This window comes from Pteropus alecto, unplaced genomic scaffold (genome assembly GCF_000325575.1).
Source record: "Pteropus alecto unplaced genomic scaffold, ASM32557v1 scaffold269, whole genome shotgun sequence".
Lineage (NCBI taxonomy): Eukaryota > Metazoa > Chordata > Mammalia > Chiroptera > Pteropodidae > Pteropus > Pteropus alecto.
Window position 1 is genome coordinate 2990365 of NW_006443566.1, and position 16662 is coordinate 3007026.

The 16662-nt window shown below is 35.9% G+C and overlaps 1 protein-coding gene across 1 annotated transcript in view; it reads left to right on the forward strand.

Annotated features, from left to right (window-relative positions):
• ZEB1 (zinc finger E-box binding homeobox 1) overlaps positions 1–3401 on the forward strand; it is a 55013-nt gene extending 51612 nt beyond the window's left edge. The window contains exons 7-8 of the mRNA XM_025041261.1: positions 548–728; positions 867–3401. Of these exons, the coding sequence (XP_024897029.1) occupies positions 548–728; positions 867–1477 (792 nt within the window). The 3' untranslated portion in view covers positions 1478–3401. The remainder of the gene's footprint in view (positions 1–547; positions 729–866) is intronic.
• The last annotated feature ends 13261 nt before the right edge of the window (positions 3402–16662 follow it).

The window sequence follows — 16662 nt, forward strand, 5'->3', positions numbered from 1 at the left end:
AGAGCAAAGCTCTCTCTTTTGAAGGAGACCATGGAGGTTAGTTAGTTCGAAGAAGTCCGAAGCTCTGGAATATACAATTTGAAGACCACTTTTAAAAAAAATCAATCTTAATTTTAGCTTAGTGAAACCCAGAATGAAAAAATGAAGGTAACAGATGCAGTTAGAAATCAGTGATTATTTAGCAAACTCATAGTTAAAGCTTTCTGCAAATTTCTCAGGATTCACAGGAAACTAAGTAAATTTTGTTACTACACATTTTGCTACTGCACATTCTTTTCCGTGTCCTTTCTTTTCAGTACCTGTTGAGTTGACCATACTTCTTCGTTGCAATTGTGACTAGATTGACTCTAAGCCCACTTTTGTCTGTATCAGCCTCCACCTCTCATCTGACCCCACCATTGGAGCCCATATGCAGTGAGGAGGAGTGAGCTCACTTTGGTCAAATTGTTGAAAGTGTAAATCAAAGTGGCTGTCTAATCCATACTTTTGTCTATTGTTTATCTTTTAAATTTAAATTAAATTTTCTTACTCCTTTTTTCCCCTTTAGGATGAAAGGCAAGACACTAGCTCAGAAGGAGTCTCAAATGTAGAGGATCAGAATGACTCTGATTCTACACCACCCAAAAAGAAAATGCGGAAGACGGAAAATGGAATGTATGCCTGTGATTTGTGTGATAAGATATTCCAAAAGAGTAGCTCACTATTGAGACATAAATATGAACACACAGGTATGTTAATGAACCTGATAGTTTTTGAAAAATGAGTGTCTAACCCTTTCCACAACTCAAAGTGCCCCCAAAAACCTTAGGAGGGTTATATTTGCATGAAACCACCATTTTATTTCATTGCTGTGTTCTTTTTTGCAGGTAAAAGACCTCACGAGTGTGGCATCTGTAAAAAGGCATTTAAACACAAACATCATCTGATTGAACACATGCGATTACATTCTGGAGAAAAGCCCTATCAATGTGACAAATGTGGAAAGCGTTTCTCACACTCTGGGTCTTATTCTCAGCACATGAATCATCGCTACTCCTATTGCAAGAGAGAAGCGGAGGAGCGAGACAGCACGGAGCAGGAGGAGGCAGGGCCGGAAGTCCTAGCAAATGAGCGGGGCGGGGCGAGGGCGTCCCCGTCGCAGGGCGACTCCGATGAGAGAGAGAGTTTGACAAGGGAGGAGGATGAAGACAGTGACAAAGAAGAAGAGGAGGATGAGGATAAAGAGATGGAAGAACTGCAGGAAGAAAAGGAATGTGAAAAACCACAAGCGGAGGAGGAGGAGGAGATGGAGGAGGAGGAGGAGCTGGAGGAGGAGATGGAGGAGGAGGAGGTAGAAGAGGCAGAGAGTGAGGGAGAAGGAGCAAAAACTGGAGGTGCCGTGAAGGATGACAGGGCTGTAAATCAAGCAAGCAGCTTAGAACAAAAAGTGAACGAGAATAGTGAGCAAGTGTCCGAAGAAAAAACAAATGAAGCCTAAGAGTGTTTCTAGAAGGAATATAAATTCGGATTGGTAATGAAGTTTGTTCTATATTATACATGCTTTTCATGGAAACACAGTAACCTGTATACTGTGATTTCTGTTCACTACTGTGTAAGTAAAAATTTAAAAAACTACAAAATACAAAAAAAAAAGAAAACCACACAAAAAAAATCCAGGTGTGCCTGAACCTCAGACCTAGTAATTTTTCATGCATTTTTCAAAGTTAGGAACAAGTTTGTAACATGAAGCAGATTAGAAAACTTAAATGACGCAGAAAGCAAAGATTGAACAGGTTAAAGGAAACTGATTAACTAGATAAGCATCTGGCATTGTTTCATTTTATCAGTATTAACTATCACTCTTATGTTGGTTTATTCTTAAGCTGTACAATTGGGAGAAATTTTATAATTTTTTATTGGTAAAAGTATGCTAAATCCGCTTCAGTATTTTATTATGTTTTTTAAAATGTGAGAACTTCTGCACTACAAAATTCCCTTCACAGAAAAGCATAATGCAGTTCCAGACCGTGCTAACTACCTTTTATAAATTCAGTCTAGAAGGTAGTGATTTCTAATATTTAGATGTCAGAGTAGAGTGTATTCTCATTTAAAGTGTATTGTTAGCCTTAAGAAAGCCGCCGATAGAAGAACCGAAGTTTCTTACTCATGTGGTTTAAAATGGAGTTCAAACGATTGTCATTGAGTTCTGATCGCAGGGACTAACAGTGTTATTACTGGTGAGGACAGCAGAGTCGTCAGAATCAGTGTTTGTAATTGTGTTTGAGTATGTGGTAACAAATATGAAGGATATGATATGAAGCTTTGTATCTCCTTTGGCCTTAAGCAAGACCTGTGTGCTGTAAGTGCCATTTATCAGTATTTTTCAAGGCTCTAACCCGCCTTCGTTCAATGTGTGGCCTACAATAACTAGCATTTGTTGATTTGTTTGTTGTATCAGAATTCCAAAATAAAACTTAAAACCACTGACTCTTCTGTCAGAGAACCGGAACACTGGGACATTTCATCCTTTAATTCCTCAGTATTCGTTTTTCATTAATTGATGTTCAAATTTCTCTACAGAAATGAAAGGGAAATTTTCTAATCTGCTTTATCCATGTACTTGCATTTCTCACATGGACATGCCATTGTTATTTGGCTCATAACTGTTTCCAAATGTTAGTTATTATGGACCCAGTTTATTAACAACATTAGCTGATTTTTACCTATCAGTATTATTTTATTTCTTTTAGTTTATAGATCTGTGCAACATTTTTGTACTGTATGTCTTCAAACCTGGCAGTATTAATACCCTTCTTACTGACATATGTACTTTTAGTTTTAGAAAACTTTTATATTTATGTGTCTTATTTTTATATTTCTTTATTTATTACACAGTGTAGTGTATAATACTGTAGTTTGTATTAATACAATAATATATTTTAGTATGAAAATTTGGAAAGTTGATAAGATTTAAAGTAGAGATGCAATTGGTTCTCTTGCATTGAGATTTGATTTAACAGTGTTATGTTAACATTTATACTTGCCTTGGGACTGTAGAACAGAATTTAAATGGGAATGTATTAGTTTTACAACTACAATCAAGTCATTTTACCTTTATCCAGTTTTTAATATAAAACTTAAATTTTGAAATTCACTGTGTGACTAATAGCATGATGCTCTGCAGTTTTAAGAGATTAGCCTAACCATAAAACTCTCATTTCCTTAGTAAGCCAAATTAGGATAACCTTATATAAACAGTGTTGGGAACAATGTTTAACATTTTGTGCCAATTTGTTCCTGTATTCATGTATGTAAGTTACAAATCTGACTCTTCATTTTTAAGTTCCTTGTTACACCATGATCATTTTCTAGTTTTTTACCAGACTCCCCCATCTCACAATAAAATGCATCAACAAGCCTGACCTGCTGTCATTCTTTTTAATTCTTATCAGGATTTTCTTTGGAAAACTCTCTGTGAAATGGGGCATTACACTGTCAGCCTGCCCTTGATTTACCTTGGGCTGAGTTTGGGTACCAAACTAAATGTTTGAGACATTCATCAATAAATTTTGGATTTCCTTGGATTTAACTGTTTCTTGGAAGGTCAGAGTTGACAACTGAAGGCCTCCTCAGAGGCCGCTCCCTCTTCCTGAAACCCTTAACCCCCACTCTTGATCCCATGACTTCTCATCCTTTAGGTCACTTCAGGGAAGCCTGGGTCCGGGGTGCCTTTCTTCTGTACTCCCACAGCTCCGTGCACCTTTCTTATCATAGCTCTTTGGCAGTTATTCATGTTCCTCCCCCACGAGGAACAGGGACCATGTCTGCTTTCGTCACTCTCACACCCCCAGTGCCTAGCAGAGTGTCTGGCACTAGTAGGCGTAACAAATTTTGTTGAATTAAAATATAATTTGCATGTTAACAGAGCTCAGCTATGTTTTTACTGCTCTTCTAATCTGAGAATATATATGTTAAAAGATTCCAGCAATTTATTAATTTTCTTATTTGGGTCCTATTAAACACCAGACAAAATAGACAAATACTAAATCACACATTTTCTCTTGTCTTACTATTCTAATTTGAGACTTTTTCTAGGTGTCTTTCTCTGATGCTTAACCTCATGGCACATGACACAGGTATGTACTTTGAGGCCTGTAGAAGTGATAGGACCAATCCTAGTAGACTCCATTTTAGGACCCACTTCCCCTTTTATGGCCTCACACTCCTAGGTGCGTGTTAATGTCATGTTGCTATATTTCTTCTGTCACTGTGAACAGCTATCTTATAAAATTCACTGTACAGGGTTAGAAAATAAGAATAACCTTCTTAAGGGGCATTTATACTGTAATCACTGTAATAAGCTCAAAAAAGGCAGTGCTTAGCACATACAATTGAATGGCTAATAAAGGAAACTAGGCATCAGAGAAGCTTTGAAAAGTGAAATGTGTGAACACTTTCCAATATTTCCTCATCGCATAATAACTGTCATATGTTATTTACTAGTGCCATGCACAGGTGCTTCAATGCTATTATCAAAATTTTCACAAAAGCCGTACAAAGTTAAAAGACCATGTGTCCATGAACACATACAATTTAAGTAGCAGAATAAGAATTTGAACATAGGCCTGTGCAACTCCAAGATCCATGCTCTTAACTAAACCTATACCACATCTCATGTAAGAATAGCTTACACTATCTACATTTAAACTCAAGCCTGGCCTTAAAGAATATAAGTAAAAGAATGTCGGCAAGACCAATATACATTTTAAAACATGAAAAAGAAAAGGGCATGAGATTTTTCAAATTTGTGTGCAAATTTAAGATTAGCCTTGAAAACATGAAAATGTAAACTTAGATTTCTTCTCTTGAGATCAACCGCGGCATATATTAGGACAATCACAATAGGAGCTTTGTCTCTGAACCAGAAAAAAGAAAAAAAAAATGAAATCTCTGCTCTAGTGAACATATATATTCCATTCAACAACAGCAGAATACGTGTTTTTCTCCTACCAACACATGGGACGTTCATGAAGAGAAACCATATTATGGCATAAAACAACTCTCATTCAAAAGAATTGCAAAGTGTTTTCTCTGACTACAAAATCATTAAACTGGAAATCAAAAACAGTTATATCTGGAAACTCCCTCAAGTTATTAGAAATTACACAACATATTTCTAAACCCATGAGCAAAAAAAATATGAACAAAATGTAAATGAAAATGCAACATGTCAAAGCGTGTAGTGTGCAGCAAAAGTAGTGCATTTAAGAAAATTTATAACATTAAATGCTTATAATGGAAAAGAATAAAGGACTCGATCATCTAAGCTTTCATCTTAAGAAACGTGAAAAATGATAAAATTAAACCCAAACCAAACACAAAGGAGGCGATAATAAAAGACAAAGCAATGGCATAGAAAATAAAATCAGTGGAATAAATCAATGAAATTAGAATCTGATTGTTTGAAAAGATTAATAAAAGTGAAAACCCACTAGCCAAATAGAAGAAGAAAAAAGAGATGACAATATCAAGAATGAAAGAGGAGATAGCCTCACAGATCCTCCAGAGTAAATGGATAAAAAGAAAGTACTGTGAACTTTATGCCAATGAATTTGATAACTTATGAAAAGACATTTCTTAAAAGATCCAAAATACCAAAACTCACTAAAAGAAATAACTAATTCGAATAATTAAATATCAAAGAAATTCCTAATTGAAAATCTTCCCACGAAGAAAACTTAAGGCTCAGATGGCTTCACCAATGAATTCTATCAAATATTTAAGGAAGATGTTGTGCCAATTCTACACAAACTCATCCAGAAAATACAAGAGGAGAAAACACTTCCTACCTTAGTCTACGAAGCCATCATTAACCTGATACCAAAACCAGATAATGACATTATGAGAAACAAAAACTACAAAACCAGTATCCCTCATGAATATAAATGCAAAATCCTTAACAAAAGGAAAATAAATACATCATGACCAAGTGGGATTTATTTAGCCCAGGATTTCAAGGTTGGTTTAGCATTCAGAAATCAATTAATGTAATGCATCATATTTACAAAGCAAAACAAAAAAATCATATAATCATCTCAATAGATGTTGAAGAGGCATCTGACAAAATTCAACACCAAGTCCTAAAAATTCTCAGCAAGCTACAAAAAACCTATAATATTATACTCAATTGGGAAAAGTCAGATGCTTTTCTCCTAAAATTATGAACAAGGCGAGAACTCTCACACTTTTAGTAAACATTGTACTGGTGGGCCCACCAGCTACAACATGACAAGAAAAAAATGAAAGGCATACAGATTGGAAAAAAAAGTAAAACTATTTACAGACAGTTTGGTTATATCGAGAGAAAGAAAAGGAATTTACAAAAAAAAAAAATAGAAAAGATGAGAACAGGTTAAGGGAGTGTAGAAAAGGGTAAAGGATCAAACATGGTGACAGAAGGAGATTTGACTTTGGGTGGTGAACACAGTGCAATTTATAGATGATGTATTATTGAATTGTACACCTGAAACAATTTTATTAACCAATGTCACCCAAATTAATTTAAAATAAAGATTACAGGATACTAGGTCGGTATGCAAAAATCAATCATATTCTACTATATAGTAGACTATAGTAGGAATAAAAAATGGAAATTCAAATTTAAAAACCGGTACCATCAAAAAAAATAGGGATAATTTAACAAAATATGGACAATACTCATGTACTGAAAACTATAAAACATTGCTGAAAGAAATAAAAGATGCGAAGAAAATGAAGAAATATTTCATGTTTATGAATCAGAATATTCAATATTACTGTGTCAATCCTCAGATTTATCTCTCTATTCAATAAAATTCTAATGAAAATCCCAGCCACATAATTGTAGAAATTCATAGGATTATTCTAGATTTATACAGAAATGAAAATGACTTCAAGTAGGCAAAACAATTTTGACAAAAAAACAAAAGATTTACACTACCTGATTTCTAGAGTCACTATAAAATTACAGTTTAACTACAGAATTATATTGACATGAGAATGGACATACAGATCTAGAAAACCAGAGCTGAGAAAAGCCCCACTTTCATAGATGTTTCATGCCAATGGTGAAATGATCATCTTTTCAAAATGTACTGCTGGTATATATAATGTGCAGGAAAAATGAACTTGATCATTAACATGTCATACACAGAAATTGTTTCAAAATGTATTATATACCTAAATACAAGCTAAATAAATCATTGTGACTTTGGGTCGGACAAAGATTTCCTAGGTAAGACACAAAAAGATGAACGCATTAAAGAAGAAATGATATAGAAGAATGATTACTGCGAATAAAATCAAAAAGGAAGACACAGACTGAGAGAAAATACTTGCAAACATATCTCTGTATGCCCAAGATAAATGAAAAAGTGTCCACGCAAAACCCTGTACACAATAAGAATTCGAGCTGGCATAGAAGGTAAAGGCCATGCAAGTTTCCTCTAGTGACCACACCAAAATTATAACAAAAAACTACAGAGCAACCAGTACGTGGGGTTGCCAGAGGTCTGGCTGAAAACAGAAGCCCCACAAATAGGTCACCTCAAATAACAGGTCACCTCAAAATAGTAGGAGGGGTGGAGACAAAAAATGGCCCGGTCTCACAACCACATGTGGCAATCGAAAATCGGGAGGGTTATCTTGGCTGCAGAGCCACCTCCCCCACCTGACGAGCGAGTGGTCCCAGCCGTACACTGGGCTCCCCATCTCAGAGTTCCTGTGCCAGGAAGAGAAGTCCCCACAACCTCTGGCAGTGAAAACCAGTGTAGGTTGCAGCTGAGTGAGATGGAGCTGCGGGAAGCAGAGACCTTCCTCTTAAAGGGCCCTTGCCCAGCCTTACTCACTGACAGACTCACTTGCTCTGAGCTCCAGCGCTGGGGCAGCTACTCCAGGGGGGCCAGGGACATATGGGGAGGCGCTGAGCTGTCAGTGCAAGGGCTGGAGAGAGACAGTTGGCTCCCAGACAGAGGTGCAGGCAAAAGCCATTGTCCTTTTGGTGAGCCCTACCCCCTCCTAGCCAGAGGACATAGTTGTCGTCAACCTGGATAACACAGGTCACTCCGCCCAGGAGATTCCCTGAGACCCCGCCTCTCCCAAGCCACTTTCAGTGATTTACTCCATACAAACAGGCTGTCTTGGCTCCTGCTGCAAACTTTCATAAAATCTCTCAAAGGCTCATGAAACCCAAAGAAGCAGCATCTGGCCTCGGCGTGCACTGTACCTCTTGCTGAGCAGCCCCAAGCCCCGCACCAGTGGCAGCCGGCCTCAGTTTCTGACTTAGCCCCTGGAGGTACCTATAAGCCCAGCATGGCTGGCAGCCATATGCAGATTTCTTGGTGACTCTTACCAGGAGGCCTCGGAGATGCTCAGGCTGCTGTTGAACGTGGCCTGCAGTTGCGCCCCCTCCCAGGTCTGTGCCAAGGAGCCTCGCAGTGCACGTACTACGTTAAGCCACTCTAAGACCGGGAGACTTAGGAGCCCTACCTGATACGTAGAAACAGACATGAGGAGGAAACCAAAATGGGAAGACAAGCACGTCCCACATGAAAGAACAAAACAAAGCTCCAGAAAATTCATTAAAATGGAGACAAGCAATTTAGCAGATGCGGAGTTCAAAACACTCGTTATAAGGATCCGCAAGGAACTTAGAGGAAGAGTAGATGAGCTCAGTGAGAACTTTAACAAAGACATGAAAAACATAAAAATGGAAATGGAAAACATAGCAGCGAGCCAGTCAGAAATGAAGAATATAATATCTGAGGTGAAGAGTATATTAGAAGGAATCAACAGAGTGGATGAAACAGAGGATCGAATCAGTGACATAGAGGATGGGGTAGCGGAGGACACTTGATCAAATAGCAACAAGAAAAAAATAATCCAAAAAATGAAGATAGTTTAAGAAACCTCTGGGACAACATCAAGTGTAACAACATTGGCATCATAGGGGTACCAGGAGGAGAAGAGAGCAAGGAACTGAAAACCTATTTGAAGAAATAATGACAGAAAACTTCCCTAACCTGGTGAGTTTCCTAACCCCAGGAACTTCAGAGAGTCCCAAACAAGAGGAATGCAAAGAGGCCCACACCAAGACACATCATAATTAAATTCACAAAGGTTAAATTCAAAGAGAGAATCTTAAAAACAGTGAGAGAAAAGCAATTCGTTATAGACAAGGGAACACCCATAGGACTGTCAGCCAATTTCTCAACAGAAACTTTACAGGTCAGAAGAGCTTGGCACAAAATATTCAAAGTGATGAAAACCCAGGACCTACAACCAAGATTACTTTACCCAGCAAAGTTACCGTTTAGAATCGAAGGACAAATAAAGAGCTTCCCAAGCAAGAAAAAGCTAAAGGAGTTTATCACTACCAAGCCAGTATTACAGGAAATGTTGGAGGGACTTCTTTAAGAAGAAAAATATATGTATCAAAAGTCTAAATAACGAATAGATATAATTACACATCTATCAATAAGTACTTTGAATGAAAAAGAATTAAATGCTCCAAATAATAGAAAGGGTGGCTGAATGGATAAGAAAACAAGCCCTTTATATATGCTGCCTACAAGAGACTCGCTTCAGATTAGAAGACACACAGAGACTAAAAGTAATAGGATGGAAAAAGATATTTCATGGTGGACCTTAGAGGGTAGTATGCTGAGTGGAGTTAGATAGAAGAAAAACTCCATACAATTACACAAATATGTGGAATCTAAAGAACAAAATAAACAAACAAACAAACAAAACAGAAACAAACTCAGATACAGACCATTTTGAGGGTTACCAAATGAGAGAGGATTTGGGAGGGAGGGTCAGTGAAAGGGAGAAGGTAAATTGGTAGTTACAAAATAGTCATGGAGATAGAAAGTATAGCATAAGGAATATAGCCAATAATATTGTAATAACTATGTACAGTGTCGGGGGCACTAGATTATTGGGGTGATCACTTTGTGAGTTATATAGATGTCTAATCACTATATTGTACACCTGAAACTAATATGTATGCCAACTGTAATGGGAAAATAACAAATAATTATTAATTTAAAAAAAACCTGAACGTGTTCGTAGCAGCATTATTTATAACAGCTAAAAAGTGGATCCAATCTTAGTGTCAATCAACTGATGAATAGATAAATATGATATAGCCATAGAATGGAAGATTATTTGAAAATAAAAAGGAATGAAGTACTGATGCATTCCACAACATGAATGGACTTGAAAACCTTACAATGAGTGAAAGAAGCTAGTCATGAAAGACTACATATTTTATTATTCCATTATATGAAATGTCCAAAATAGGCAAATCTAAAGAGACAGGAAATAAATTAACAGTTGCCTAGGACTGGGGGCAGGGAGAGAATTGATAGTGACTGCTAATGGATATGGATTACTTTGGAGGGTAAAATATTCCAAATTGAATTGTGATATTTGCACAACTCTGTGAGTATACTAAAAACCATGGAATTTTACATTTTAAATGAGTAACTTATGGTATGTGAATTATATCTTAACAAAACTGTTTAAAATATATACATATACACATATACATTTGGAATTATAATGAACTCATACAACTCAATAATAAAAAGACAGTGCAATTTTTTTAACTGAGAAAAGTTATCTGAAAAGACATTTTACCAAAGAAGGTATACAAACGAGAAATGAGCATATTAAAAGATGATCAACATCATTTGTCAATAGAGAAAGGCAAATTAAAACCACAATGTGCCATCACCCATTAGAATGGCTAAAATTTAAAACATTATCAGTAATACCAAATGTTGGCCAGGATATAGATCAACAAACGTTCTACAGTACTGGTGAAAATTTAAGATAGTAATACCACTTTAGAAAATAGTTGTCAACATTTTACATACACATACTTAACATATAACACAGAAATCCTACTTTTTGGTATCTGCCCAAGATAAATGAAAATATATGTCTACTCAGATACCTGTATTAAGGTGTTCATAGCACTTTTAATCATCATAGCCAAACTGGAAATAACGCAAATGTCTATCAACCAGTGAATGAATAAACAAATTGCAGTGTTTCCATACAATGGAATACCACTTAGCAATAAATAACAAAACCTCAAAAAGAGATATGCTAAGAGTAACATGATTGTGTGATGGCTACATAGATTTATACATTTGTAAAAATTATTCTTTATATGACTTCCATTTATTTCCTTTATTAATGGAAAGATCAGAACAGTAGATAATAAGCACTGGCTTTTTGTTCTAAGTATATATTTGAGCTGTATTGCCATTGTTTTCATGCAGTAACTCAGCTCAATATTTCTATTATTGAATTAGGTGTCTTTTTTTTTTTTTAGTCCTAGAATACTAGAAGGTCAGAAGATAAATATCTTTTAAATGAAAATATGTTCAAGGAAAATTGTTAAATTTTAAAAAAAATTATCTGGATCTTTTATTATTTGGGGGCTTTGTATATTCATTTTTATTGTGGTAAAAATACACAACATAAGATTTACCATTTTAACCATTTTTAAATGCGCATTTCAATGGCATTAAGTACCTTCACGGTGCTGTGCAACCATGGCCACTATTCATTTCTCCTCATCCCAAACAGAAACTCTGTACCCGTTAAACAACCACTCCCTAGTCCCCTGCTTTCCCCAGCCCTTGTTAACCTCTATTACATTTTCTGTCTCTATGAATTTGTCGACTCTAGAGAGCTCATAGAAGCGGAATCATGCACTATTTGCCCTTTTGTGTCTGGCTTATTTCACTTAGTGTAAAGTCCTCGAGGTTTATCCATGTCGTAATATGTATCAAGGTGTCCTTCCTTTTTATAGCTAAATAATATTCCATTGTACGTATATGCCACAGCTTGTTTACCCACTCATCTATTGATGGATATTTGGTTGTTCCCATCTTTGGCTATTTTAAATAATGTTTCTATGAACGTCGATGTGCAAGTATCTGTGTCCCTGCTTTCATTTCTTTGGGATGTATACATAGAAGTGGAATCGCTGGATCACGTGGTAACTCTGTGTTAAAGTTTTTGAGGAGCTGCCAAGCTGTCTTCCAAGATGGTGCACAATTTTATATTCTACCAGCAAAGCACAAGGGTTCCAATTTCTCCACATCCTTGCCAACACTTGTTATTTGGGTTTGCTTTGTTTTGTTTGATAATAGTCATTCTTATGGGTGTCAGATGGTATCTCATAGTGGTTTTAATTTGCATTAACTCTTGATTTCCCTTCTGTTACCCCAAAACAACTATTCCCTCAGCCATCCCCATCCCAATAAAAACTACTGTCACCCATCCGGACGCTCAGGCCAAATCCTAGAAGCAAGGAAAGGCACTGAAAGGAGAGAGCCTCCTGTGAAATATCTCTGGGGAAAACTATGATCTTTTATTCTTTTTTGAAAGTGAAAACAGCAGTTATTATTTTTCTGATTGCCATAAGCTCCATTATTTAGTTATAGACACGACCATTTAGCAAGGTAAAAATAAGGTAAAAATCGAGACCTACCAGAAAGTATAGCTGTCATTTAACTCATTCAGTATTGCTTTAAATTGAATTGAAAGGCAGTGTGCTTAGAGTTAAGGACAGACCAAACTGCCATGTTCACATCCCAACTTACGCAATGATGCACCTGACAGCTACATGATCCTGGGACAGTTACCTAACATGTCAGAGCCTCAGTTTCCTCTCTGGTAAAATGGAGATGGTATTAATAGAACCCACCTCAAAAGGTTGTTATGATGATTAAACGAGTTTATACATTGAAAGCACTTGTAACAGTGCTGGGAACATTGTTAGTGCTGAATGTTAGCTGTTATTATATATATGGTATGTATTGTGAAAGATATAACGTGTGGAAATACCTTAATATACCACAGGATACTGTCATACACACAAGGAAGTACCATGCAGGGAAGTGCAAGGGAACCGCCCGCTCTTTTCGTTCCCATGCTTCCCCATTATTTGGGTCTTTCTCTCAATTTATACAATCAAATATCTTTATTACCTCTTATCCTTTCACAAAGAAACCTCTGGTTTCTTCCAGTCAAATAGACCTAGGTTTGAAGCTTAGAATATTAGAAACCACTTCTCGGATTCTTCATTTGTAAAATGTGTTTAATATACTTCCTCATGAGGATCAAATAAGAAAATGTGTACAAATGTTTTGAGCATGTGTTACATAGAATAAATAGATTAAATAGGTGCTTAATAAATAGATTTCCTCTCCTGACTATTCATCTTCACATGCTGCTCAATTAATCTTCCTTAAAGAGAGTTCTGACTACAGCTCTTTATTCATGTTTGACCTCTGACTGTGGAGTAAAAGCCAAATTCCTTAGCATATACACCTTAATTTCACTAACAATATTAGTAGCGAATATTAATTGAGCACTTACTTTATGACAGACACTGGACTAAGTGTGAAACACTTATGAACTTTATAATCCTCATAGTAACACTTTGAGATAGGGCCTGTGGTACAATAAAAATGTAGATATGGGTTGTGAGAAGACGGCAGAGTAGGAAGCTCCAGGAATCTGTCTCCCAATCTAGACAGCAATGTATTGACAGAATGTGTCTAATGTCACTATTTTGGAACTCTAGACTCTATTGAAGGCTTCTAAGTTTCCGTCAATTTCACCTCTTAGCACAGTAGCAGCTACCCATCTCCCACCCTCAGCCCTGTGAAAGGCAGCTTTATGTGTGTTCCTGGAGTATCTTGCACACAACTTGCAAAATCTAGAGTGGGCCTAAAGGACCCTGTCTTCCAAATATCAGAGATTTGTGCTCTCATCACTGATTACTACTTCTAATCACAGAGGTGTAGACCAAAAGGTAGGCAGCCATTTTTGCACCTCCTCTCATTGTTGCAAGCTCCTCTCTTTCTGGATGAAGTGATCTCTATCCCCCTTCATAGTTTCCTGCTTCTACTTTTGGGAGCTAGAGATTAGGACATTCAAAAAGAAATGACAAATGGGGAATACTAGAAAGTGACTGCACATATCCAGGTAAAGCCTCAGAAAAGACTTGAGCAAACATTAAGTTTACACCTCAGGCTGATCCCAGGCACAAAGACAGCCTACAACAAAAAATAATAATAACAAACAGCAAACCCAGAGGTAGAGGTTGAACCTGATTTCCAGAGTTATCACATTATTAGATTAAAATGTTCAGTGTTCAACAACGGCAACAACAAAATCACAAGACAAACAGAAACTAGAAAGTATGGCTCATTCAAACGAAAAAAAAAATCAATAGAAACTGTTCCTGGAAAATATCTGACAACAAATCTACTAACAAAGACTTTAAAATAACTGTCTCAAAGATACTAAAAGAACTACAGAAAAAAAAGTTATGGAGAAAATCAGAGAATTAACTGTGAAAAAATGGAAATATTAATAAAGAGAAATTCTAAAATGAAGCCAAAAAGAAATTATGCATCAGAAAAGTATAATAAATGAAATGAAAGTATCCACTAGAGAGAGTCCAAAGCAGAACTGACAGAAGAAATAATCAGCATCCTTGAAGAAAGGGCTATGGAAATTTTCGAGTCTGTGAAATTGAAAGGAAAAAGATTAAAGAAAGGTGAACAGCTTAAGGGACTTGCAGGACACTGCCAACTGAACCAACATATTCATTGTGTTGAGTCCTGGAAGGGTGAGAAAGAAAGGGGCTGAGAGAATATTTGAGGAAATAATGGCTGAAAACTTCCCAAACTTAATGAAATGCATGAGTATAAACATCCAAGATGCTCAGGAATCTCCAAGTAAGATGAAAGCAAAGAGATCTACGACAAGAGACATCGTAATCAAACTGTCAAAAGCCAAAGACAAAGGATCTTGTAAGCAGCAAGAGAGAAGCTAGTCATTACATACAAGGGATCCTCAATAAGATTATAGCAGATTTCTCGTTAGAGACTTTGGAGTCCAGAAGACTGCAGGTCATATATATTCAAAGTGCTAAGAAAAGAAACTTTTAGCCAAGAATACCATATTTAGCAAAACTATCCTTCAAAACTGAGGGAGAAATTAAGAAATTCTCAGATAAACAAAAGAAGACATTCTCAGATAAACAAAAGCTGAGGGAGTTCTTTTAAAAATATTTTTATTAAAATATAACTAACATACAATATTGTATTAGTTTCAGTTGTACACCATAGTTACTCAACATTTATATACCTAAAGAAGTGATCACCATGATAAATCCTGCAACTATCTGACACTGCACAACACTATCATAATATTGGCAAATGGGATAATCTAGATGAAATGGAAAATGTCTTAGAAACAGTAAACCTACCAAGACTAAATTACAAAGAAATAGAAAAACTGAATAGACTTATAACTTGTAACAAGATTGAATAAGTAATCAAAAATCTCCCAACAAAGAAAAGCTCTCAATCTAATAGCTTTACTAGTAAATTCTGCCAAACATTTGAAGAATAACTAATACCAGTCCTTCTTAAACATTTCTAAAAGCTGAAGTGGGGAGAACAATTTCTAACTCATTCTATGAGGACAGTAAAACTCTGATATCAAAACCAGGCAAAGACACTACAAGAAAAGAAAATGACAGACCATTATCCCTATGAACATAAATCCAAAACCTCAGCAAAATACTAGCAAACAATTCTGCAGCATATTAAAAGGATTATACACCATGAACAAGTAGGATTTATTCCTTAAATGCAAGGATGGTTCAACACAGAGAAATTGTTCAGTGTAATATACCACGTAAACAAGATGAAAGAAACTACATGATCCTCTTAATTGATGAGAAAAAAGCATTTGACAAGATAAAAACAATAAACTAGGAATATAAGGAAACTATCTCAACATAATAAAAGCCATATATGAAAAACTCACAGTAAATATCATACTCAGTAATGAAAGACTGAAAGCTTTTCCTCTAAGATCAGGAACAAGGCAAGATGCCCAGTTTCAACACTTCTATTCAACATAGCACTAGAAATTCTAGCCAGAGCAATTAAGCAACTTAGAAAGAAAGAAGTAAAATTATCTCTGTTTGCAGATGATATAAACTTATATATAGAACACCGTGAAGATCCCACAAAAATACTGTTAGAACTCATACATGAATTCAGCAAAATAGCAGAATCCAAAGTCAACACACAAAAATCAGTTGATTTCTATACACTGAAAAGAACATTCTGAAAAGGAAATTACAGTAACAATTCCATTTGCAATAGCATCAAAAATAAGAAAGTACTTAGGTATTAACCAAGGAAATGAAAGACTTGTACAATGAAAACTATGAAACTTTGATGAAAAAAATTAAAGAAGAGATATAAATGGAACACATTCTATGTTCATGGATTGGAAAACTTAACATTGTTAAAATGTCCTTATTACTCAAAATGATATACAGATTTAATACAATCCCTATCAGAATCCCAAAGACTTTTTTGCAGAAATAGAAAAACCCAATCTAAAATTCATATGAAATCTCAAGGGATCCCAAACAGTCAAAACAATCTTAAAAAAGAACAAAACCGAAGGACTAGTACTTTCTGATTTTAAAACTTACTTCAAAGCTATAGTAATAAGAACTATAGTAATCAAAACAGTGTGACATTGGCCTAAAAACAAACATATAGACCAATGAAATAGAATAGAGCC